Source organism: Equus przewalskii, chromosome 3, assembly GCF_037783145.1.
Source record: "Equus przewalskii isolate Varuska chromosome 3, EquPr2, whole genome shotgun sequence".
In the NCBI taxonomy this organism is placed as follows: domain Eukaryota; kingdom Metazoa; phylum Chordata; class Mammalia; order Perissodactyla; family Equidae; genus Equus; species Equus przewalskii.
Genome location: NC_091833.1, coordinates 65,842,649 through 65,870,596, shown reverse-complemented (window position 1 = coordinate 65,870,596; position 27,948 = coordinate 65,842,649). Strand labels below are relative to the sequence as shown.

The 27,948-nt window shown below is 35.6% G+C and overlaps 1 protein-coding gene and 1 pseudogene across 3 annotated transcripts in view; both read right to left on the bottom strand.

The window, feature by feature from the left end:
- LOC103542078 (UDP-glucuronosyltransferase 2B31-like) overlaps positions 1-5,895 on the bottom strand; it is a 46,119-nt gene extending 40,224 nt beyond the window's left edge. For 2 of the 3 annotated variants that reach the window (XM_070614761.1, XM_070614760.1), the window contains exons 1-2: positions 5,090-5,861; positions 3,005-3,153 (exon numbers count right to left, since the gene is read on the bottom strand). In XM_070614761.1, coding sequence (XP_070470862.1) covers positions 3,005-3,153; positions 5,090-5,813 — 873 coding nt within the window. In that variant the 5' untranslated portion in view covers positions 5,814-5,861. Of the gene's footprint in view, positions 1-3,004; positions 3,154-5,089 lie in introns of all 3 variants that reach the window. The other variant, XM_070614759.1, reaches the window with a different exon arrangement.
- Positions 5,896-10,429: 4,534 nt separating this feature from the next.
- LOC103542082 (UDP-glucuronosyltransferase 2B31-like) lies at positions 10,430-19,564 on the bottom strand (annotated as a pseudogene).
- Positions 19,565-27,948: the final 8,384 nt, after the last annotated feature.

The window sequence follows — 27,948 nt, the reverse complement described above, 5'->3', positions numbered from 1 at the left end:
TAAAATTTACCACCTTAAACAATCCTAAGTGCACAGTTCAGTAGTATGTACGTTCTCATTGTTGTGCAACCAATCTCCACAACTTTTCATCTTGCAAATTGAAAGTATACTCAATATACAATAATTCTCCATTTTCCCCTTCACCAGTCCCTGGTAACTGTCATTCTACTTTCTGTTTCTATGAATTTGACTAGTCTAGATACCTCATATAAGTGGAATCATACAGTATCTGTCTTTTCACGAGTGGCCCATTTCACTTAGCAAGATGTCCTTATGGCTCAGCCATGTTGCAGCATGTGTTAGAATTTCCTTCAGTTTTAAAGCTGAGTAATATTTCCATGTGTGTAAATACCACATTTTGTTTATTGATGATTCATCTGTCAATTGACAGTTGGGTTGTTTCCATGTTCTGGCTCTTGTGAATAGTGCTGCTATGAAGATGCGTGTGCATTTATCTCATTGAGATCCTATTGTCAACTATTTTGGATAAATACCCAGAAGTAGAATTACTGGACCTTCTGGTAATTCTATTTTTAATTTTTTGAGGAACCACCGTTCTTTTTTTTTCACTGGCTGTTTATAACAAATCTAATCCCTGTTCCTTTGGAATGATACAATTGATATGAGATTGATTTCCTTTATTATATATTTGTGTGTGTGTGTAAGCAAGAAATGAAATAGAGTCAATACACAGTAGTGTGGAGGAGCTGCTCTTAGTCAGTGTTATATACCTAGACTCTTCATTTACGTTGTTATTAATTACTAATGTAGATTCTTTGAATGAGGCCACACAGCAGGATCTTAACTCACCTTTAATTCTTTTTTTTTGTTTTTTGTTTTTTTTTTTTGTGAGGAAGCTTTGCCCTGAGCTAACATCTGATGCCAATATTCCCCTTTTTGCTTGAGGAAGATTGTTGTCAAGGAGCTAACATCTGTGCCAATCTTTCTCCATTTTATGTGAGATTCCACCACAGTGTGGTGTGACGAGTGGGGCTAGGTCCATTCCTGGGATCCGAACCTGAGAACCTTGGGCCGCCAAAGCACAGGGCGTGAACTTAACCACTGCACCACTGTGCTGGCACCCACATTTAATTCTTTTTTGTTATTTTGTTTTTATTATTGTTATTTGTTTTTGTTTTGTTTTTTGTATAGTTTTGTATTGTTATTTGTATTGTTTTGTTTTTGTTATTTTGTTACTAAATCACTTGTTATTATTCCAGACAAATTTTCTGGAGAATTACTTCAGTTTAGTCATTTGTATTTTTATTTCTTTGATTAGGAACACGAAGTAAATGTTTGTTATAGGACCAGCTCGGTGGTGTATTGGTTAAGTTCATGTACTCCATTTCAGAAACCTGGGATTCTCAGGTTCAGATCCTGGGTGCAGACCTAGGACCACTCATCAAGCCACGCTGTGGCAGCATCCCACATAAAGTAGAGGAAGATGGGGACAGATGTTAGCTCAGTGACAACTTCCCTCCAGCAAAAGGAGGAAGATTGGCAACAGATGTTAGCTCAGGGCCAATCTTCCTCACACACACACACACACACAAAAAAACAAAAACAAAAGAAGGAAAATATTTGCTATGATTGGAATGACTTTACAACTTTTTACGTCTTTTTTTCCTCTCATCTCTATAATAATTTCTACCTCACCTTAACTTTTGCCAATATTTCCCAAGCTGCCTCCCGCACCTCCAAATCACTCTTCAAAGGCTAGAGAGTCTACTATTACTGTCTGGAATTTCCATGAAATAATCCTAAGATTCTTATTTACAACCCAGAAATGTACATGTATATTACTTATTTGAGTGACCATATTTCTGGCTTGTTTATGTATGATAACTTTTGCCCTGAAATCATATTGTAAAAATTATGTCTTAGTAGAATGTGCTTTATGTAACTGGCTGTGAGGGGCCCTCATCATCACCTCCCAGAGTTCTCCAGGGAGCAGCTGGCCTACAGTAGGAGAGGCACAGCAGGGCTTCCTGCAGCAGAGAGCTGGTCACCCTCTTGCCTGGAATTGTTTCAGAATTATTCTGATTTGCAGTCCTACATTCTTGCCAATTTAAAATCAATTTATTACTTTCTGTACTGGAATAATTCCTCCTTGCTAAATATACTCTCGCACCAAAAAACAAATGTTGAAGAGCCAATAGTTTCCTGGATATGTCATCAAAGCTGCATATTTATTTTCTTTTCAAACCTTCTGTTTTAAATTCATTATTTGTTCTTTTTCTCCCTGGAAAATAATGATATAACGATTCCATTATAACGAGTATACTTTCTGATTCCAATCATTATTGTTCTATGATCCCCATGGGTGTTCTTTCGTACTGTGGTCTTTCCTTATTACAATACTTTTCACATAGTTGGTTTTCTTTGTGGTTTTTTTGCTGAGGAAGACTTGCCCTGAGCTAATATCCATGCCCATCTTCCTCTATTTTTTTTATGTGGGATATGTGGGATGCTTACCACAGCATGGCTTGACAGTGTACAAATCTGTACCCAGGATCCGAACTGGTGAAAGCCAGGGCAACGAAGTGGAACTTCTGAATTTAACTGCTGCACCACTAGGCCGGCCCCACAACGTTTTTATAACGTGCTTATATCCTATCTTTCCAAGTAGAATGTTAGGTGTGTATGGGGGAAAATTGTGTCTACACTGCTTCTCTGCATATCCAGCACTTATCTCTGGACAATGCTGGTCAGTTTAAGAATATTCTTTGAATGAGTGACTGATACTTTCTTATGTGTTGAATAATGAGGCCTTAATTTAACTGATCCTATTTCCAAAGTCTTCCAGCTATAATACTTTATTCTGCAATGATATTAAATTCAGATTCTTGCAATGGTATTGAAATATATGAGTTTCTAATTGGCAGCTCACTTTACCCCGCTTCCCATATCTCTCACTGTAATCAAACATTCTAAATAAGAGACAGAGAATCATTTCTATTGAAAATGAAAAGTAAACAAAGCAAAACAAACAGTAATAGGTCACCTTAGGCAGGGGTTTAGCAGGTTTGCAGTGGAGTCCTCCAACAAATTCAAAATGAGGTAAGAGTGGACGAGGAAATTCAAAATCCCAATAGGTTCGAATGAGCCAGATTTCAGCCTTCCCCATTAACTCAGATAATGTAGTGGGTCTTCCTGAATTGAAAAGAAACAAACAAAAGTAGAAGAAATGACAACCTTGTAATGTGAATATTCGAGGTAATTTCCAGAAAGAAGCTTGGAATGACATAGCCAAAGATGTTTAAAAGTGTCTGTGGTTTGATAGTACAAATAGGTATTTGTGTGTATGTGTCTGTCTGTGTGTGTGTATATATATATATATATACTTATATATATATATATAAACAACATATATAAAACATGTATACATATGTTGTTTATATACATATGAGAAAGTGTAAGAGAATTTCATTTCTAACATCACATCAGTGCATTCACAATCGTAAACGCCTATTAAACCTAAGCCACTGAAGAAGTCAGCCTGCACCTGTCTACTCTGTAAAGCTGCAAAAATAACAAACGCAAATGTAAACAGTGATTTTAACAGCTCCATTCACCCTACCATACCCACGGAAACTCCTTTCCCTAGCGAGCTCAGTCTAGAGTCAACAATTTAGCAAGCTAGTCCCTTGATCCTAGATCTTCCAGGTAAACTGTGTGGTTTTTGAGAGTATGGCTGCTCCTCCATTTGGTTCACGGTAGGAGCTTAACGATATTTGTGTATTAAATGTGTCTGTGAAAAAAACAGCTGGAAAGTTTTCACGCAGTATGGAAATAGATGTGCTCACCCTTAACTTAGGCTTTTTTCTTTAAGAGAGAGACATTATTTAAAAAAATATAGGCTACTAATTTGTATCTCTACCTTTTCACAAAATTATAGGCCTTTAAAACAGATGATTTGTAACTATTTAGAAGGAATGTGTAATCATTATAAACTTTGAATTAGGTTCCTGAATCTAAGATAGAGTCAGTACATATCTCAACTGTGAAGTAATACTTCAGGTAATATGGCAAAATAGTTTACCTTTTAAATGAATTTAAACTATACAAGAGGAAACAATTTCCTCAATGCTCTATAGACAGCTATGTTAAAAATATGTAGCTCCTCGGGGGCCCGCCCAGTGGCGTAGTGGTTAAATGTGCATGTTCTGCTTTGGCGGCCTGGGGTTTGCTGGTTCGGATCTCGGGTGCGGACATGGCACCGCTCGGCAAGCCATGCTGTGGCAGGCATCCCACATATAAAGTAGAGGAAGATGGGCACGAATGCTACCTCAGGGCCAGTCTTCCTCAGGAAAAAGAGGAGCATTGGCAGCAGATGTTAGCTCAGAGCTAATCTTCCTCGAAAAAAAAAAAGTAACTCCTCAATTTCCATATCTGCTTTGATCAAGACATTTAGTGAAATTTCTGACTTTTATTGAAGATGAAAAGAATTATAGTAAAATTGATGTGTAAGAGGAATAAGTAGAGCACAAAGAATTTTTAGGGTAGTGAAGCTGCATTGAATGATATTATCATGGTGGACACATGACATTACAACTTTGTCCAAATTTACAGAATGTACAACTCAACATAGAAGAAAGAATCCTAATATGAAATGTGGACTTTGGATAACAATGGTGTGTCAATATAGTTTCATCAGTTGTAATAAATATACTTCTCTGGGAGGGGATATTGGTAATAGGGAAGCCAATGCATGTGAGGGGACAAGGTGTGTATGGAAAATGTCTACTCAACATTGCTGTAGACTTGAAACTTCTCTATGAAATAAAGCCTATTACAAACAAACAAATAAACAAGAATGGGGTATGTGATTGCTTAACGAACTCCTCAGTGCTTTAACTTTTGCTTTATGATTTCCTGGAGTATCCTGTACTAGTAATGAACCACAGCATTCTAACTGACCCTATAATTTAAGCATTTCCATAATATTTATGTGTTTGAGAGATTATTTTATATTTTTATTTCAACATTTCACTAGTAAAAGACACATTCCTCTGACTTTATACAAACTTACCTTCCAAGGCAGTAAAAAAGTTAAGAGTTCAAGCTACCAACTAAAAACATGACTTACCTAGCACTTCACTGTAGAACTGATCCCAATTTGCTTCCTTAACTGTTTGGAACCAAAAGTCAAAATAAAGCAAATACATCATATTTTTTACCCTCTCCAAGAATGTCATTTGATCACTTAATTCTGACAGAACAACTGGTACGTACGACGGAGGGAATGGAAGTCCTCCACTACGTTTTTCAGTTTTATAGCCTGGGAGGAAGCGGAGACTGTACACTAGAGGTATTTTCAATATCTCAGCCAGCAGCTCACCACAGGGCCCAACGGCATCTGCGAGAACAACATCAAACTTTGATTCTTGTAGTTTTGTTGTAAGTTTCTTGTTCAAAACTGCATCTTTACAGAGCTTTTCCATACAATCAGAAAATTCCCCAAAGATTTCTTGCATTAGTGAAAAGTATGTCCAAAATGTGTATTTTGACAGTTTATATATCCATTTGTCAATTACTTTTGTGAAAAAACCCTCAAAATCATGTTTTCTTAAAGATGTAGGATAAATCTCAAATTTAATAGCAGATGGTTTGTTGGGATCAACAAGAATGGAAGCTGAAGACGTCAGAACAGTCACTTCATGACCTCTCTGGACAAGTTCTTCCAGGATTGTCTTCATATTGATCCAGTGGCTGTATTCTGTGGGCCACACCAGCACCTTTCCAGCATTCCCAGGGCTCAAGTAAGAACTCTGCAGTAGCAGCAGCAGAACTGAAATCCATTTCATAGACATCCTGGTGAAATGCAATGCTTCTTTTCAAATTGCTGATCCTCTCTATCTCTCTACCTCTCTATTCAGGTTTATATTCAAGGAGAAATCAATCAGGAAGTTAAAATATAACTCCTACACCTCAAAACAAATGGATGATGTGGACAGTCAGAGCATTTGGATAGCAAGTGGAAATGCAAAAGGTAGATGGCTTCATGTGCACACATGTATTTAATGTCTGTTAAGACTATAAGTGCAATCATCCATTTAGAGATCATGACTTTGTATGTGTAAGTCACCTGTATTTGGAAGGGTGTCAAGAACAGAGGCAAGTGAGAGGCAACTGTGTCTGCAGTCTTCTTGACTCAAGAAATATTGATAAAACTATTATACAGTTGACTGTACAAAATTCTGTATTATACATAATTTTTTGGATGCAATGTTTCAAGAGCATTTCATTTGTTGTTTTTTAATAAAAACTTTGTTGCTGTGAAATTCACATATACAATTTGCAAATTTGAAGTATACAGTTCAATGCTTCATAGTGTATTCACAAAATTGTGCTACCACCACAACATTCAATTTAAGAGCATTTTCTTCACCCGTAAAGAAACCTTTACCCTTAGATGGAACTCCCTAACTTCCATCTCCTCCAAGCCATAGCCAATCAGTAGTCTAGTTTCTGTCTCTATAGATTTGCCTGTTCTGTGTATTTCCTGTAACCGGATTCATGCAATATGTGGTCTTTCGTGGCTGGCTCCTTTCACTTAGAATAATGTTGTAAATGTTGACACATGTTTTAGCATGTATCAGGGCTTCACTCCTTTTTATTTCCAAATAAGATTTCATAGTGTGGATCTTCCTTATTTTGTGTATTCATTCATCAGTTGATCGATTTTTTTTGCATTTTTTGGTTATTATGTTTAATAACATTTATTTAAAATGTTAATGTGTGTTCTTTTCTTTGTCTTGTGTATATACTTAGAAGTGGAACTGATGGGTCATATGGTAATTCTATGTTTCACCTTTGAGGATATGGCATACCGTTTTCCAAAGTGACTGCACCATTTTCCATTCCCACCAGCAACATACAATGGTTCTACTTTCTCCATTTTCTTGCCAACACTTATTATTATTTTTCTCTTTATTTATAGCCATGCTAGTGGGAATGAAGTCGTATCTCATTGTGGTTGAGTACCTTTCCCTGATTCTAATAACTTTAATCACCTTTGCATATACTTGTTGATTACTTGTGTATTTTTCTTGGAGAAATGTTTGTTCAGAACCTTTGTCAGTTTTTTTATCATTTTATTTGTTTTCTTATTATTCAATTGTAAGAACTTTTAGAAAACATATTCTGGATATAAACCCCCTAAGAGATATATGATTTGTAAATCTATTCTCCAACTATGTGGGTTGTTTTTTCACTTTCTTGATGATGTCACTTATACAATGAAAGTTTTAAGTTTCACTGAAGTCCAAATTCTCTATTTTTAATTTGATTGCTTATGCCTTTGTTGTGATATCTAAGAGCCATTGCCAAACTCGATATCACCTATTTTTCTTGCCCTTTAATCTTCCTCCTCTTTAGCAACTACCAGTTTGTTTCCTGGGTCTATGAGTCTATCTCTGTTTTGTTTGTTCATTTGTACTGTTTTGTAGATTCCACACATATGTGAAACCATATAGTAAATGTCTTTTTCTTTCTGACTGATTTCATTCAGCATAATACCCTTTTCCATCCATGTTTTTGCAAATGGCAAGATTTCTTTATTTTTATGACTGAATAATATTCATTATATATATCAAATATATATAGTATATGTGAGATTATATACATATGTATGCACACACACACACACACACACATACATATATATCTCACATCTCCCTTATCCGTTAATCTATGGATGGACACTTAAGTTGATTCTATATTTTGGCTATTGTAAATAATACTGCAATGAACATGGGAGGGCATATATCATTTTAAATTAGTATTTTTGTTTCCTTTGAGAAACACTCAGAGTAGAATGGTTAGACTGTATGATAGTTCTATTTTTAATTTTTTGAGGAACCTACATACTGTTTTCCATAGTGGCTGTATTAATTTACATCCCCACCAATAGTGCACAGGCGTTCTCTGTTCTTCACATCCTCACTAACACTTGTTATTTTTTGAATTTTCTCCTCAAATAATGTAAATCATTCCTACTTGTGTGAGGTGATATCTCATTGTGGTTTTGATTTGCATTTTCCTGATGATTCGTGATGTTGAACATCTTTTTAAGTGCCTATGGGCCATCGGTATATCTTCTTTGGAAAAAATGTCTATTTAGGTTGTCTGCCTATTTTTCAATCAAATTGTTTGCTTTTTTGATATTGAGTTGCGTAAACTTTTTGTATACATTTGGATGTTAACTTCTTATCGAATACATACTTTGCAAATATTTTCTCCCATTCACTAGATTGTCTTTTTATTTTGTTTTAGATTTCCTTTGCTGTGCAAAAGCTTTTTTGTTTGATGTACTCTCATTTATTTATTTTTTTCTTCTGTTGCCCTTGCCTGAGGAGACAGGTCCAAAATAATATTACTAAGACTACTGTCAAAGAGTGTACTGCCTATGTGTTTTCTAGGAGTTTTATGATTTCGGGTCTTATATTCAAGTCTTTAATCCATTTTGAATTTATTTTTGTATATGGTGTAAGATAGTGGTCCAGTTTCATTCTCTTGCATGTAGCTGTTCAGCTTTCCTGACACCATTTATTGAAAAGACTTTTTTTCACTTGTATATTCTTGCAACCTTTGTCATAGATTAAATGACTATCTAAGGGTGAGTTCATTTATGGGCTTTCTGTTTTGTTCCATTGATCTATATGTCTGTTTTCATGCCAGTTCCATACTACTTTGATTACTAAAGCTCTGTAATATAGTTTGAAATCAGGAAGCATGATGGCTCTGGCTTTGTTCTTCTTTCCAAGACTGTTTCAGCTGTTCAGGGGATTTTGTGGTTCCATACAAATTTTAGGATTTTTTTTTTTAGTTTTGTGAAAAATGCCGTTGGTGTTTTGATAGGGATTTCACTGAATCTGTAGATTGCTTTGGATGGTATGGCCATTTTCATCAATTGGATACTCACTAAATCTATGGGGCTAAAATTCAAATTAGAAATAAATGTCTGGATGACAATAAAAGTAGACTTACGATGGATTAAGTCATATTAATTATGTCAACGTTAGGCTTTCAAAATTGGATGAAACTCTTGCTCACCACTGACAAAAAACGCTATGTATAAATACTATCTATTAAATAAAAATTATGATACAAATGTAAAGTTACATAAGTAATTGTAAAAAGGACACATTTTTAAAAATATGATAGAACCTATAGAAGGAAAAATTGATAAACTACAAGAAATAGCATAAATCCTTTCATTCTGTTACCTAAATTTCTGAAACTGTAAATCTCTTAGCATGCAAAAATTGATTTTATTATCATTATTTAACAGATTTTATAATTATAATTTACATACCGTAAAATTCACCTGTTTAACTATAAAATTCATATGATACTCACAAAAGATCATTAATGACTGCCTTCCCTGCATTGAGAAAATATGCACTTGACACTTTGTTCAAGTGCAATCTATCAACTACTCACTTAGTCTTCATGTGAGAAATATTATCAGGTTGATCCACAAACAAAGGAATGACCATCATAGGGATCTCATGGTAGATTGCCTCATAGATGGCATTAGTCCCATCCTGTGTTTGTTATAATGGCTTTGGTCTTTGGTTGACTTAGGATTGAGTGAATTTCAGCAAATTATTATGCGTAAGTCATAATAAAATGAGACTGGGGCAATATAAGGTACTGAAGTAGGCATTGTATTCTAAATAAAAGATTATTATACCCATGAAGCTACAGTAAAATGTCTTTCAACTCAAAGGTGGAAGACCTAAGTCTGCTGGAGAAGTAAGTGAAAGCTACATAGAAGATTGGTATTTGACTTGTGGGTTCAAAGATGAATACAAAATTGCCAGGTGGACAGTGTTAGACACAACATGTCTGAGAAAGAAACAAACGATGTGGTGGGAAAAAAAAAAAAGAGAAGGGCGATACATTAGAATATATTGTCTTAAGCAAAGCGTGATGTCACTGAGTCTGATATGAAGGATTTCAAGGCAGCAGGTACTGTGAGAGTGATGAGGCAAGAATCAGAGGAAAGAAAAGCTGTAGTTTATCATGAAATGCTATCACTTGTGAAAGAGATTTTGGATTTTTTTTCCCATAGAAAATGGAGAGTCCCTGGTAATAAAAGAGGAGCTGATATTTATCAGTGGCATCTGATGTATACCCATAGTCGGAGAAGGGATTTGTGTAAGGGGAGAATTAGATGACAGAGTGACAACCCAGAATGTTGTTGAAAAGTGTTTTGTGAAAGGTGATTACACCTAAAATAAAGATACTTCGATTCTGGCCTTAAGAAGTGTGACTGTGTGTAAGAAAATGCCAATTGTTATATCTTATCCTTTCCTCCCAAGACTGGGAAATAAATGTAAAGAAATTAATTTTTATTTTTGAAGTTTCCAATAATAAATGTTCAGTAAATTTATTTTCTGCTGAGCTATTATCATCTAATTCAGGTTCCTCTCATTTGAGTGTTTATTTTACAGAGTCTTATTAAGAAGGTCATTCTGGTAGAATTATAGAGCTGAGTAGTTGGCCCAAAGGTACTTGGTTTCTTGCCATCAAATCTCTGTATAATCTGTTAGAGTAAAGAAAATACCTTATTTCAGAGTCGAACTTAAAAGTTGTATATATATGTGTATATACATGTATACATATATACACATATATAGCAGTTAGAATTCTAAATAGATTGAGAGACATCTACTTAAACCACTTACATATGACAGAAGAAGAAATGAAGATAAGAGATTCTAAACAATGAGAACTATTGAAACATTGATGTAATGGGAGTACTCATCTTTCATATACTTATTTTATATTCAATCAAGTATGAATGCAATCATGATGTTTCACACTTGGATAAGACAAATGAGATTATGAATGACCAATTCAAGTGTATACAAAATTTTGGGGAAGGTCATTATAACACTAGCGCATAAAACAGTAGCAAATTACTAATGATCTGCACATTTATTTTGTTTTACCTGTTTATTATAGTAGCTCTCCACTTCAAAATGTACTATTAATTTGTTTATTTCTTTATGAGTAATATGGAAAGGGATTTACTTGTATCCACTTGTTCCATAAGTTATTTTATCAGAGTTTTAATTTTTTGATATACAAAAAGGGAAATGTATGCAATCAGCTATTTGTGAAAATCAGGTAATTTTGAAATTTAATAATTTATTAATAATAACAAATAATTTATAACTAATAAGTAAATTTAGCTTGTTTTAATTACTAATTATTAATCACCACTTCCAAGAAAAATTTCAAATGGTAATTTTTTACATGAATCCAGAGTATTATCACTATTGCTAGGTTGGAAAACTCTTTAAATGTAGAAAAGAAGAGCCCCTTGCCCCTACATAAATAACAGAATAAGTTTGGAAAAAAATCAAATATCATGATGATGCTAAATTTTATTCAATTAACGATTAAAACTTTAAGGATGCACTCCAAATATTGACAGCATTGATTAAAACGGTTTCTTATAGCCAAGTCATTTCTAAGTCCAGTATCAATGTTAGGTCAGATTTTGGAATTTGCAAACACTCTTCATAAGCTGAATTCTAATTTACCAGTGGTTAACATCTATTTGCTGTGTAAATGTTAAAATAATTTCAGCAAAAATAATCTCAGCAAATAGGCGATAAGGAGAAAGCTCTATCAGTTAGGAAACCAAAAAGTAATTCTCAAATACTCAGAGACTCCGAGTGTATTCTGCATATATTAGAAATAATGTACTACCATGTTTTATGGAGAAGGCGGCACCTAAAACTTTCCCATGCTAGACTTGCTTGTGGTTGATTTCTTTTTATGTTCCCCTCAACTTCTTCAATCAGGAGGAGCTAATATTCTGATAGGTTAGAATCAGCGTGCTCTTGAGTTAGCATTTTACAAACCACAGGGTCACATAAAGGGCTGGACCGACCTGCACGCCTTCTCTTTCATCTTCCCGCTTCAGACTTTAGCAGGGCCCAGACCACAAGAGAGGTATTCTCTCTCTCTCTCTCTCTTTTTCTTTTTCAGTCTGCTTTTCTCTTTCTCTAAATCCTCCTGGCTGAATAAGTACCTGGATGAAGCTTGGTGAGCACTCGCCATCCTTTCTCTGAATAGCACCCTGAAGGAACACTGAACAGGTCTGTTTCAAAATTTAGAGCAAGTGAAAGAGGCCTGGACTACCTGACAACACTAAACCACATGATGCCTTTCAGAATGTTAACAGTTCCTGCCTAATGTTACTTTTGTAATTTAACTTCTTTCTGAGAGCATCTGTAGGCTGTGCAGTGCCCTCAGGAATCCTGCAAAGAAAAGGAGCAAACGACAGGGCAGAATTCGTTGATTTTTGTACCTGCTCACAATATCGTTATAATGTTGAAACTTCCCACTGCACACCTAAAATATTTCTTTTTGATCGTAATGTTAATGCCAAAGTTATTGTCCATCAAAAACACTCTCTGTACTACTTTAGTACCTGCCATTCATATTATGGTTTTTAAAGTGGTATCTGAGATAAATTGGAATGATCACAATAGGTACATTTTATGCAGGAAAGTTTTATAATCAGACCCTTTACAGAGTTTAACAGACTCATTAAGTAGTTGCCCACTGTAAGTTACTTTATCTAACTTCTTGTGGAATCTGAGCAAGGGCTGATGCAATCACATTGGCTCTTTCTTCTGTCATGTTACTGACCAATGACCCCAAGTAAACACCACAATAACATTTTTTCCAGAGCTCTGGGCAAACTCTTCCATTTCCTGCAGAGAAATATTTGCTCCATTATGAAAGAGAAACAGTGTAGAAAACACTATTGAAATGACTGCTGAAAACAGCTAAAGAGAGAGAATCAAGTATTAATAGGAATTATAATTCCTATTAATTAGCAGTAGTGGCTGTTTTTTTTTAATTGTAGTAAAATATTCATAACATAAAATATACCACCTTAACTCTTCTGAAGTGTACGGTTCCATACTGTTAAGTATATACACCTTGTTGTATAACCGATTTCCAGAAATTTTCCATCTTGCCAAACTGGGACCACCCATTATACAATAATTTCCCTTTCCCGTCTTCACCAGTTCCTGGCAATCTTAATTCTACTTGCTGTTTTCATGAATTTGACTAGTTTATTTAGCTCATATGAGTGGAATCGTCCAGTATTTGTCGTTTTTGTGATTGGCCTACTTCACTCAGCATAATATCCCAAGGTTTGTCCCTGTTGTAGGATGTGTCAGAATTTCCTTCCTTTTGAAGGTTGAGTAATATCCCATTGTGTGTAAATACCACATTTTTTTTTATTGATTCATCCATTGATGAACACTTGAGTTACTTGCATGTTTTGGCTCTTGTGATTAGTGCTGCTATGAAGCTGGGTGTGAAAATATCTCATTGGGATCCTAATTTCAATTTTTGGATGAATACCCAGAAGTGGAATTCTGGGACCTTATGGTAATTCTATTTTTAATTTTTTGAGGAAACTCCATTATGTTTTCATCAGTGTCTGTTACATAACAGACCTAATCTCTCAGTTTGTAAGGATACAAGTAATATGGGATTAATTTCCTTTACTATGCATCTTTTTGCAAGTATGTGTGTATTTGCGTTTGTTAAGCAAGAAACTGAAGAGAGCCGCTACACAGTAGTGAGGAGGAGATAACTCTTGGAAAATAGTATACTCAGACTCTACATTTATACTGCTAATACTTATGAATGTAGATCCTTGGAAGGAGGCCACACAGCAGAATATTAACTCACCTTTAGTTCTTTATTCTTATAGTTCCACTAAAATATTTGTGTTTATTCCCGGCAGGTTTTCTGGAGAATTATTTTAGTTTAGTCATTAGTATTTTATTTCTCTGACAATGAGCACTAGGTAAAAGTTAATTATGATTGGGATGACTTGTATCTTTTTCCTCTAAGTTCTGTAATAATTTATACCTCACTTTAATCTTTGTCAGTACTTCCCAAGCTCTCCCCTAAATCACTCTTTAAAGGCTGGGAGTTAGGAATCACTGTTATTCATGAGTCTGATATTATTGTTTGGAGTTTCCATTAGACAGCCTTCAGATTTCTGTTTGTAATGCAGAAATATATTTGTTATTTAAATGAGTGACCATATTTCTGACTTGTTTATGTATGACATATTTGGCCCTGAAATCATTCTGTAAAGTGGATGTCCTGGTAGAATGGGCTATGTGTAACTGACAGCGATAGGTCCTCATCCTCACCTCACTGAGTCCCCCAGGGAGCAGCTGCCTCACAGTGGGAGAGATACAGCAGGCTTCCTGCGGCAGAGAGCTGGTCACCTCCCCGAGTAGCTCAATATATATAAAAATATATAGCATATATATAATATATAAAGTTCCTGATAAAGCTCTGTTCACGTGTAATTGTTTCAGAATTGTCCTTACTTGTGGTCCCTGATGCTTACCAGCTTCCAAATTTTATTACATTCTATACCAAGTAAATTCTTCATAGCTCAATGCACCTCTTACCCCTCCACCTCCCTCAAAAATGTAAGGAGTGAAATGTTTCCTGGATACCTGGTGAAAACTTCTTACTTGTTTTTTTTGATGCTTCTGTTTTAAATTGATTTTCTTCCCCTGGAAATTAATGACCTAAGCTTTCCAACATAAAATGTTTACTGTCTTAGCCTAATTATTGTTTAATGCTCCATTTTTTAAAACCGAGATATCATGGTCATATAACACTCTGTAAGTTTTAAGGTGTACAATGCATTGATTTGATTGATTTATACATTGCAATATGATTACCACTGTATTAGATTACAGCTCTATCAGGTCACACATATTTATCATTTTTTTTGTGTGTGGTGAGTACATTTTAGATGTACTCGCTAGAACTTTTCCAGTATATAATGGACTATTGTTGAGTATCATCACTATGATGTGCATTATATTGTCAGAACTTCACTTTGAGTTGCAGGTTTGTACCCTTTGACCAACATCTTCTCAATCTCCTCCCTCCCACCAGCCCATGTAATGACCATTCCACTCTCTGTTTTTACAAGTTCAGCTTTTTTAGATTCCACATATAAGTGATATCGAACATTGTTTGTCCTTTGCTGTCTGACTTATCTCACTGAGCATAATGCCCTCAAGGGCACCCACGTGGCTCCAAATAGCAGGATTTCTTTCTTTATCATGCCCGACTAATATTCCAGTGTGTGTGTGTGTGTGTGTATCACATCTTCTCTACTCATTGATCCACAGACAGACACAAGTTTTAGCCATATATTGGCTATTGTGAATAATGCTGCAATAAACATGGTATTGTAGATATCTTTTGGATATTCTGTTTTTCTTACCTTTGGATATATATGCAGAAGTAGGATTTCTGGATCATAGGATAGTTCTGCTTTTGAGGAACCCCCATATTTATTTTTATAGAGGCTGTACCAATTTACATTCCCACCATCAGTGTACAAGTGTTCTGAATTTCTTGTAGATCATTGAGTTTCCTTAAAGCTGCTATTTTGAATTCTTTGTTGAGTAAGTAGTATATCTCCATATCTTTGCATTGGGTTACTGGAGGATTAATGTCAACTTTTCATGATCTCATATTTCCTTGATTGTTCATGTTCTTTGGAGTTTTGTGTTGTTGTTTTTGCACTTAAACTGGCGGTCACCTACTTCAATCTCTACTAACAGCCTTCAGGCAGAGAAGACTTTCTTTAGTCCTGCTGTAGATGTGGCTTTCACAGATCTTTTATGGATACACCTGCTCCATGCTTCTTGCTCTCTCTTGTGGAAGGCTTCTTAAGGCTGTATGTCTTCTCGCCACCCTATAAAGCACCTGTCCAGCTGCTGTTAGCTTCCCTTTTCTTTCCCTGAGGTGTTGCTACAGCTCAAGTTTGTGGTTTCTCTCTTGCCCCAGACCCTTAACTGCTTCCTGCTCATGCTCCCTAGCCGTCTGTCAAAGCTTCCTCTTGCAGGGAACTGACTGTAGGAGTTGTGAGTTTAGAACTCAGTGCTCTGTGGGTGCCTACAGGCCAGCTGGGGTATCTGTAGGAGAGATTTTCATTGTGGCTTGTGCTCAGGCTTCCTGGTGAGTCTGGAACACAGCAGGAGGAACCAAGTCCCTTTAACGCCCTCAGGGAATCTTATACGCCACTCTCCTGATCTATTCCCTCCCCCCAGTCACCAAATTCATATTTTTTCCTTTTTTAAAGATTGGTATCTGAGCTAACATCTGCTGCCAATCTTCTTTTTCTTCTTCTTCTTCTCCTTCTCCTTCTCCTTCTCTTTCTCCTTCTCCTTCTCCTTCTCCTTCTCCTTCTCCTTCTCCTTCTCCTTCTCCTTCTCCTTCTTCTTCTTCTTCTTCTTCTTCTCCCCAAAGCCTTCCCCAAGGTACATAGTGGTATATTCTAGCTGTAGGTCCTTCTGGTTGTGCTATATGGGATGCCACCTCAGTGTGGCCTGATGAGTGGTGCCATGTCCGCACCCAGGATCTGAACCAGCAAAACCCTGGGCCACTGAAGCGGAGGGGCCAAACTTAACCAATTGGCCATGGGGCTGGCCCCTGAAGAGATAATTTAATACTCTGTATGCTGTGAGAGAGAAACGAGTCTTTGGAAGCATCCTAACAGGTGGCGAAGCTTGGCATCCATTCACCGGCTCTCCTTTTCCCTTGCAGGAGAAATCTTGGGACTTCTCTTAGCCCTAAGCTGTGCTGCCCCTTAGGGGAGGGGTGATGCTGGCAAAGTCCAGTTGTTCCTCTCACCCACTCCAAAGCATTGAAACTCATGTATTTTGTGCTCCAACCAAATGCTGGGACTTCTTCTGGAAATCTGGGCTTCCAAAGGCTCTCTAATACACAGGTGACTGCCCAAGTCAGTGTTCTGTAGGTGCTCCTGGACTGCAGCCGTGAGGAGCTGTAAACAATTCCCAGTCTTCTGTAGGTACCACGGCCAATATGGAGTCTGTCTACCTATTACCAGAAGCACAGATGCATGAGACTCTTCCACGGTCCCCTGGCTATGGTGCTGGATCCCCAAACTCCCATTAAGGCCCTTTTGTTCATGGGTAGATAACAATTTTTGTTGCTGAAGCGGGGGAGAAACCCCAGACATTTCATTATGCCACCAGATTGCTGACGTCACTCCTGAGGTATTATGATCCAATCCTATGGGATGTTCTCTAGCATTATGGTAGCTTTATGTTTTGTCCTTGTTTTACCTTTCACCCAATTTTTATTACTTGATTATATTCTCTCTTTGAAAGTTAAATGTCTGGTGCGGTGGGGCACAAGCAGGCTCTGCAACGTTTCTCTGCTTATCCTTCACTTATGCTTCGCCTATGCTAGTCACTTTAAGATTGTTTTCTGAATAAATTGCTGACACTTTCTTATGTTTTGAATAACGAGGCCTTGATTTAACTGACCCTATTCCCAAAGTCTCCAAAGTATAATTCTTTATTCTGTCATGATAAGGAAATTTATATAATTGCAACTTAGTAGAAATATATGAGATTTTCATTGCCAGGTCACTTTCTCTCTCTCTCTCACTGTGAGTCAAACATTCTAAATGAAGAACCCAGAATCAATCCTACTGAAAATGCAAAGTGAAAAAAGAAAAAGCAAACAGGAATAGGTCACCTTAGGCAGAGGTTTCGCAGGTTTGGAGTGGAGTCCTCCATCAAATTCAAAATGTGATTAGAGTAGAGGAGGAAATTCTAAATTCCAGTAGCTTCGAATGAGCCACATTTCAGCTTTCTTCATTAACTCAGTTATTGTAGTGGGTCTTCCTGAAGGGAAAAAGGAAAGCAAAGGTAGAGGAAACTAGAATATTTTAATATGCATATACCAGGTAATTTTCTAAAAGCAACTTGGAATGATGTAACCAAAGATATTTAAAGCTGTCTGTGGTTTCAAAATAAAAATGTATTTATGTATATACATGTTTTATATGTGTTTATGATTTACACTTGTTTTTCATGTATATACATATACACAAAAGACAAAGTGTAGTAGACTTTGTCTCTAAAGTTACATGAGATCTCTCTGAATCATAAAACATTTAATATACCTAAGCCCCTAAAGAATTAAACATACACTTGTTTACTCAGTAAAGCGCAGAAGTATCAAATGCACATGTAAACAATGATTTCACTTCCTCAGTTAACCTTACCATGTGCATGGGAACATCTTTCCCCAGAGGACTCAATTTAGTTTCTACAGTTTAACAAGCTATTCCCTTGATCCCAGATTTTCCAGGTAAGCTGTGAGGTTTTGGAAAGTAGGGTTACTCCTGCATTTGGTTTATGTTAGAACCGTAGTATTATTTTCTTATTAAATAATATTTTTTTGCAAATAAATCTGAAAAATTTTTATAAATTATGGCAATAGATGTGCTCATTCTAAATTTTGGCTCATTTTTTATTTAATAAATAGATAATTTTCAAAAAATGTAGTTTAATACTGTATATATCCACCTTCAAAAGAATTTTAGATCTTTAAAGAGATGATGTGTATATACTTATTGAAGGAACATGAAATCATTAGAAACCTCAAATTACAGGTTCCTAAGTCTGGTGAAGAGCCAATATATCTGTCTCTTGTGAAGAAATCCTTCAAGTACTATGGTAAATAAGCTTAACTTTTAAATGAAACTAAACTATACCATAGGAGACAATTCCTGAGTGGCCTATAATTTAAGCATTTCCATAATATTTGTCAGATTGAGAGATCATTTTATAATTTCTTCATTCCACTTATAGGAAACACATTCCTCTGACTTTATAAACTCACCTTCCAAGACACTAAAAGAGTCAGGACTTCAAGGTGCTAACTAAAACCATGACTTACCGAGTGCTTCACTGTAAAGCTCATTCCACTTCTCACTAAGCATTTGGAACCAAAAGTCAAAATAAAGTACATAAATCATATTTTATACCCTCTCTATGAATATCATTTGATCACTTAAATCTGACATAAAAATAACTATGTGGGTTGAAGGAAATGGAAGTCCCCACTATGCTTTTCAAAAGTACAGCCGAGAGAGAAGCAGAAAGTATACGCTACTGGTGTTTAAAGTGGCTCCTCCAGCAGCTGACCGCAGGGTCCAATGGCATCTGCAAGAAGGAGATCAAACATTGATTCTTGGAGTTTTTTTGGGAAGTTTCCTCTTCAAAACTACATCTTTACAGAACTTTCCAATCCAACCAGAATTTTCTCAAAGGGTTTCTGGCATTAGTGAAAAGTACGTCGAAAATGTAACTTTTGGAAGATCCTAAATCCATTTAGAGATTATCTGCATGAAAAAATGTTCATATTATCTTTAAAGTTGTAGGATGAGTCTCAAATTTAATAAATTTAACGGCAGACGGTTTGTTGGGATTAACAAGAATGGAAGCTGAAGACGTCAGAACACTCACTTCATGACCTCTCTAGACAAGTTCATCCAGGATTGTCTTCATATTGATCCAGTGGCTGTATTCTGTGGGCCACATCATCACCTTTCCAGCATTCCCAGGTCTCAAGTAAGAACTCTGCAGTAGCAGCAGCATAACTGAAATCCATTTCATAGACATCCTGGTGGAATGCAATGCTTCTTTTCAACTTGCTGTTTCCTTTTGCCATTGGGCATGCTTATATCTGAGGAAGACTCAATCAGGAAGTTAAAATATAACTCCTACCTGACAAAGTAAATACATTATGTGAACAGTCAGAGCGCTATTACAGCAAGTCAAAAGAACAAAAAGTAGATGACTTTGTTTTTATACAAATATGTTTAATGTCTACAAGTGCTATAATCCAGCTAAAACTTGATGACCTTGCATATACAAGACACTGTGTTATGTAATATATTACAGATGAGTGTAACAACTATATGAAGTGAGAGGTGATTGTATCTGTAGTCTCTGACTGGAGAAACAGAGATAAAGTGGTTTTATAGCTGACACAGAATTTCCTGGATGATGGTTCAAAGGATTTTTTTTTGGTAAGTGAAATCTCCCATTTGCATTTATTTACTTATTTATTAATTTTTTATTGAAGTAACATTGGTTTAACATTATATAAATTTCAGGTGTATGCCACTATATTTTGATTTCTATGTAGACTACATCTTGTTCACCACTCAAAGCCTAATAACCATTTGTTACTGAACACATGTGCCCTATGACCCCTTTAGTCTTCCTCCCTTCCCTTTCCCCTCTGGTAACTACTAATCTAATCTCTATGTCTATGTGGTTTTTTGGTTGTTGCTTTTATCTTCCAGTCGTGAGTGTGATCACAGGATATTTGACTTTTGGTCTGATTTAATTCACTTCTCATAATACCCACAAGGTCCATGCATTTTGTCACAAATGACAGAATTTTGTCGTTTGTATTGCTGAGTAGTATTCCATTGTAAAAGTATATCACATCTTCTTTATCCATTCATCTATTGATGGGCAGTTAGATTGCTCCTAACTCTTTGCTTTGGTCAATAATGCTACAATGAACATAGGCGTGAACATCTTTTTAAATTATTATTTTCATGTTTTTTGGATAAATACTCAGAAGTGGAATAGCTGAATCATATGGTAGCACTATTTTTATTTTTTTGATGTCTCCATACTGTTTTCCATAGTGACTGCACTGCTTTGCATTCCTGGCAGTGCATGAGGTTTCCCTTTTCTCTACACCCTCTCCAATACTTGTTATTCCTCATCTTTTTAGTAACAGCCATTATGATGAGTAGGAGGTGAGTTACCTTCTTGTAGTTTTGATTTACATTCCCTAATAATTAGTGATGTTGAACATCCTTTCATTTGCCTGTTGGCAATCTACGTATCTTCTTTGGAAAAATGTCTAGTCATATCCTCTGCCCATTTTTTGATCCGTTTGTTTGTTTGTTGTTGAGTAGTATGTGTTCTTTGTATATTTTGGAACTTAACCCCTTATTGGACATATGATTTTCAAGTATTGTTTCCTAGTTGCTGGCTTGTCTTTTCATTTTGTTGATGGTTTTATTTCCCATGCAGAAGTTTTTCATATGATGTAGTCCATTTCATTTATTTTTTAATTTTTTTACCTTGATGGGTGAGACACGGTATTCAAAAAGATACCACTAAGACAGATGTCAAAGAACATACTTCCTATGTTTCCTTCTATGACTTTTATGATTTTCAGTCTTGCATTAAAGTCTTTAATCCATTTTGAGTTAATTTTTTTGTATGCCGTTAAGATAATAATCTACTTTCTTTTGCATGTGGCTGTCCAGTTTTCCCAATACCATTTATTGAAGAGACTTTCCCTTCTCCATTGTATATTCTTGGCTCCTTTGTGGAAAATTAACTATCCATAGATGTGTGGGTTTATTTCTGCCCTTTAAATTCTGTTACACTGACTTGTGGGTCTGTTTAACTGCCTGTATCATGCTGGGGTTTTTTTTGCCATAGCTTTGTAGTATACTTTGAAGTCAGGGAGTGTGATATCTCCAGCTTTGTTCTTTTTCCTCAGGATTGCTTTGGAAAATTGGGGTCTTTTGTTGTTCCATATAAATTTTAGGAATCTTTGCTGCATTTCCATGAAGAATGTCATCGGGCTTCTAATTGGAATTGCGTGGAGTCTGCAGATTGCGTTAGGTAATATGGACACTTTAACTATGTTTATTCTTCCGCAGATTGCGTTAGGTAATATGGACACTTTAACTATGTTTATTCTTCCTATCCATGAGTATGGAATGTCTTTCCATTTCTTTATGTCTTCTTCAATTTGTTTCAATAATGCCTTATAGTTTTCAGTGTTCAGATCTTTCACCTCTTTGGCTAAATTTATTCCTAGGTTTTGTTGGGGTTTTTTTTTTTTTTTTTGTGATTGTAAATGGAATTGTAGTCTCAATTTCTCTCTTTGCTGCATTTTTATGGAAATGCAACTGACTTTTGTTTGTTTATTTTGTTCGCTGCAACTTTACTGTATTAGTTAATTGTATTTATAATAGTTTTTTGGTGGACTCTTTGAGGTTTTCTAAATATTGAGTCATGCCATCCACTATAGATTTGTGTATTTTGATTATTCTTCTTGTCTACTTTTACTTTGTTTCATTGGAGGATTTACTTGTAGATATTACCAATTAATAGTTTGTATTGCTTTGAAAGATTAACCAATTTGGCATTGTGAAGTGTTTTTCTTTATTTTCAATGTTACTTCTTGTCTTCTGTGTCCGATGTTGGTATAGGTACAACATCTCTCTTTGGTTACTGCTGGAATAGATCTTTTCCTTCCTTTGTGCTTCCAATCTTCTTGTATACTTCTATGTAAGCATGTCTTGTAAACAGTATATATATATAGTTAGTTTTTGAAATCTAGTCTGACAATCTTTGTGTTTAAATGATTTAATCTGTTTAGATTAACTGTAAGTAGTGATATGTTCACATTTGCATCTACTACATAATCCTGTATTTTCTTTTCTATTTGTCCAGCCTGTTTCACGTTTCTTTTTCTATTTTTTCTTGCCTTTTTAAAAGTATTTATTTTTGATGAGGAAGATTGGCTCTGAGCTAACATCTGTTGCCAATATCCCTCTTTTTTCTTGAGGAAGATTGCTGCTGAGCCAACGTCTGTGCCAATCTTCGTCTAATTTATGTGGGATGCCACCACAGCATGGCTTGATGAATGGGACTAACTCTGCACCTGGCATCCAAACCTGCGAACTCTGGGCTGTGGAAGTGGAGCATGCAAACTTAACTACTACTCCACCAGGCCAGCCCCTTTAAAAGTCTTTTTAAAGTTAATTGTACTACTGTTTTCTTCTTGATAATATATGTTTAAAGTATTCTTATGTGATACCCTTCTAATATAATAATAATGCTGATAGTAGTAACAAGTCCTGAATTGATTGTTGCCAGACTAGGCATTACAAATTGAACAGTATTATTATCCTTTGGAGTATGGAAAGATTTAATTGTTAAATATTTATTTTATCAAAATTAAAAAGTTTTCTGCTCTAAAAGACACCAATTAGAGAGTGAAAAATCTACCAGCCAGATTAGAAGAAAATATTTTCAAATCAAATATCTGATAAGTTCAGTACCTTCATACTGTATAAAGAATTCTTACAATCCAATAATGGAAGACAAATAACCCGATTAAAAAATTGGCGAAGGAATGAAATAGGCGTTTCTACATGTTACATCGATGAATGGCCAACAAGCACAAGAAAAGATGCTCAACATCTTTGCTTTCAAGGGTAGACAAAGAGAGACCACTTCACATCCATTAGGATGGCTATAATAAAAAGGGCTGATAATAACAAGTATTCACAATGATGTGGAGTCTTGAACCCTCATACACTGCTGGTGGGAGTGTATAATGGTGCAGCCTCTTTGGACATCAGGTTGATAGTTCATCATAAGGTTGCCATATGACCCAGAATCCACTTGTAGAAACTACTCAAAACAAATGAAAATGTGTGTTCACACAAAAACATAATAGTGATATTCATAACAGCCAAATATGGAAATAACCAAAATGCCCAAGAACTGACAAATGGATAAGTAACATGAGCTATATTCGTATCATAGAATATTATTCAGCAATACAAAGCTACAACAGAGAAGAAACTCAAAAACATTAGCTGATGTGAAAGAAGCCCTTTGCAAAAGACCATACATTGTATGATCTCATTTCCAGGGGAAATAATCCATAGAGACAGAAAGTTGACTAATGGTGCTTTGGGGAGGGGGAATGAGAAATGACTTCTAAGGCAGGTCAGATTTCTTTTTGTGGTGACAAAACTGTCCTAAACTTATATTATGGTGACTTTCACAGCTCTGTAAACATACTGCATATTTTTGAATTTTACACTTAGGTAACTTTTTTGGTATGGAAATTGTATTTAATTATAAAATATGTTAAAGTAATGGGAAATCAATTTTTGAGCAAAAAAGAGATTTATAATTTCAGAAATGTTAGGTACTGAATTGATATAAATTATCATATTTCTTCCAGCTCATCTTTCTTTCCTTCCATGGATTATATCATTTTTAAAAGTGTGTCCTTTTAAATTACCTGTAGAAATTTACATTTTTTTGTGTGTAGAAAATTGTTGCATTAGTTGGTTGTCCATTAAATGAATAGGGTAAAAATGCAACTTTGAAATACACGTGTGGTTGAAAGTAAAAGTAGATTTAAGAATGGTTAAACCATGTTAATAATTTCAAAATTAGCTTCTTAAAAGTGGGATGAAAATCCTACTCACCATTAACAAGAGAACCTATTTGTAAATATTGTCTATTGAAAAAAATTGTGATACTCATGAAGGATCATTAGTGACTATCTTCAATGCACTGAGCAAATCTATACTTGACATTGTGTTCAAGTGCAGTCTAGCAGCTGCTCCCTTTGCCTCCATGCAAATAATGTTATCAGGTTGATCCGCAAACAAAGGAATGCCTACCATAGGAATCCCACGGTAGATCGCCTCATAGATGCCATTGGTTCCACCATGAGTTATAAAGGCTTTGGTTTTTGGATGACCTGGGATTGGGTAAATTTCAGCAAATTATTAATTATAAGTCTTAGAATAAAGTGACAGGAGGGCAATATAAGACATTGAAAAGGCAATGTATTTAGATAAGAGATTAGAATACACATGAAAGTGCAAAATAATGCCTTTCAGAGATCAAAGGAAGAAGCATCTATGTATGCTGGAGAGGTAAGTGAAGGCTACGTAGAAGATTGAAGCGTTTCTTGTGACTTGAAAGATAAATACAAGCTGCCAGCTGGAAAAGTTGAAAGACAACATTCTGGATTAAAAGAAGAGTATGTGCAAAAGAAGGTGGGAGGAGCATGTTAGAATATATTCTCTTAATGAAACAGTGAAGTCACTGAGTCTGCTAAGAAGTGTGTCAAGGCAGCAGGAAGCATTGTGGTGGTGGCACAGGAATCAGAGGAAGGAAAGAGTATACTTTATCATGAAATGTATTATTACTTCTTGAAAAAGATGTAGATTTTTTTCCTATAGAAAACATAAACTCACTGGTAATAAAAGAATAGCTGTATTTGACAGTGGCACCTGATATATCCCCACAGTGGGGCAAAGGATTGGTGCAAGGGGAGAAATTAGGAGACAGAGTGACAACCCAGAAAGGTGTCGAAAAATGCTCTGTAAGAGGTAATTACACCTAAAATAAAGGTATTTTCATTCTGGCCATAAGGAATGTGACTGTGTATAGTAAAATGCCAACTGTTATATCTTATCCTATTTTCCTGAGACTGGGAAATAAATATAAGGCCGTTAAGTTTTATTTTTGAGGTTTCCAGTAGTAAATATTCAATAAATTTCTTTCCTGGTGAACTATTATCACTCCAGTTGGCTGTTTGTCTCATTTCAGTGTTTTTTTTTTTCCGGAATTTTACCAAGAAGGTCATTCTGGGGGATCCACTTATAGAGCCGAGTATTTGGCCTTAAGGTAGCTGGTTCCTTGCCATCCAGTCTGGATCTAACTTGTTAAAGAAAATACCTTATTCCAGGAGTCAACTTCTAAGATACAGCATGTCAGAATCTAAACCGATGAGTCATCTTCTTAAACCCCTTCCATATGACAGATGAGGTAATGAAGACAAGAGATGTTAGATAATGATAACAGGATATAATAGGAATACTCATATTACGTGTATTTATTTTTATATTAATCAGATATGAATGTAATTATGTTGTTTCACACTTAAGGGTTACACAACGAGATTATCAGTGACTAATTTAAGCACGTACAAATTTTTAGGTAGTCATTAAAATTCTAGTGCAAAAAACAGAAGCAAATTACTAATGATCTGCATATTCGTTTTGTTTTAACTATTTATTATACTAGCTCTCATCCTCCAGATTTATTATTAACATTTCTTCCTCATTGATATAGGAAGTGGGTTAGATACATCCTCTTGTTTCATAAGTTATTACTTCAACATTTTTTGATTTAAAACTCAGGGCAATCAGCTATTTGAGAGAATTATATAATTCTGATACTTGACAATTTATTAATACTTGTAAATAATTTCTGCTTAAAAAGTATGCTTGGCTTCTTTTAGATTACTAATTATCAATCACTACTTCCAAGAAAACATTTCAAGTGGTAACTTTTTTACATAAACCCAGTATTATCACTAAGGCTAGGTTTGAAAATTCTTTAAATGTAGAAAAGAAGAGCCCATTGGCACTTCATAAATAATAGTATAGCCATTGAAAACGATTGAATATCAGGATGATGCTAAAGTTTATTCAATTGACTGTTAAACACGTCAATGATGTGATACAATGCATTGCCAGCTTTCATTCATATGATTTCCTAAAGCCAAGCCACTTCTAAGCGTAGTACCAAAATTAGTGCGGATTTTGGAATTCCCAAGCCATCCTCATAAGCTAGACTTTAATTTACAAGTGGTTAAATTTTATTTGCTATGTGTGTGTCAAAGTAACTTCAGGTTTCCAGCAAATTAGCATAGGTGTTAAGGAGAAAGATATATCAGTTAGGAGACTAAAAAGTAGTTCACAAATACACAGAGACTGCAGGTACATTCTATATATTAGAAATAATTAACTACCGTATTTTATGGAGAAGGGGCATCTGAAAATTTTTTATGCTAGGCTTACTTCTGGCTGACTATTTTTGTATTTCCTTCTTCTTCAATCTGGAGGAGTTGTTATCTGATGAATTAGAGCAGAGTCCTTGCAGGGTCACATTTTATAAAGCACAGGGTCACCATAAGGGGTGGACCCACCTCCACCCTCTTCTGTCTTCCTGCTTGAGATTTTAGCAGGTTCAGTTCACAAAGGCAGGGTTTTCTCCTTTCTTTTCAGGTCAGTTCTTTCTTTCTCTAAATCATTGTGGTTGGATAGGTGCCAGGATGCAGCTTGTTGAGCCCTGGCCATCCTTTCTCTGAATAGGACCCTGAAAAGCACGTTGAATAGGCTTATTCCAAACTTCAAGGGAAGAAAAAGAGGCCTGGATTACCTGACAAGCCTAAACTGCATCATTCCTTTCAGACTATTATCAATTCCTTCTTAATGTTACTTTTAAAAGTTAACTGCTTTCTGAGAACATCTGTAGTGTGTACAGTGCTCTCAGGAATCCTGCAAGGAAAAGGAGCAAAGGACAGGGCAGAATTCGGTGATATCTGTATGTGCCCACAATACCATTATAATACCAAAACTTCACACTGCACCTCTTAAATATCTTTATTTCTGATCACAATGTTAATGCCAAAGTTATTATCAGTTTGAACACCCTCTGTACCACTCTAGCTCCTGCAGTGCATATTTTGTTTTAAACTGACACCTAAAGTAAATTGGAGCTGACGTAATAGTTTACCTTTCATAGAGGAAATTTCTGCAATCAGGCCTTTTACAAAATTTAACAGACTCTTAAGAAGTCCTCCACTATAAGGTGCTTTATCTAACCTTTTGAGGACTCTGGCAAGGGCTGATGCAATCACATTGGCTCTTTCTTCTGTCATGTGACTGACTATTGACGCCAGAGTAAGAACCACAATACCATTTTCTCCGGAACTCTGGACAAACTCTTCCATTTCTTATGTAGAAAGATTTGTTCCACCATTAAAGAGCAACAACATAGCAAACACAATTGAAAGGATTGCTAGAAACAACTAAGAAGAGAAAATCATCTATCAGGAATTATTAGAGTAGTGGATTCTTTTTTAAATCGTGGTAAAATATTAATAACATAAAATTTACCATCTTAACCATTCTTAAGTATACAGTTCAGTAGCATTAAGTAAATTCACTTTGCTGGGTCACCAATCTCCAGAACTTTTTCATCTTGCAAAATTGGAACTCGATATATTATACAATAATTCTCCATTTTCCACTTCACCTGTCCTGGCAACCATCATTCTACTTTCTGTTTCTACGAATTTGTCTCATCTAGATACCTCATATAACTGGAATCAAACAATATTTGTCTTTTTGTGAGTGGCTCATTTTACTTAGCATAATGTCTT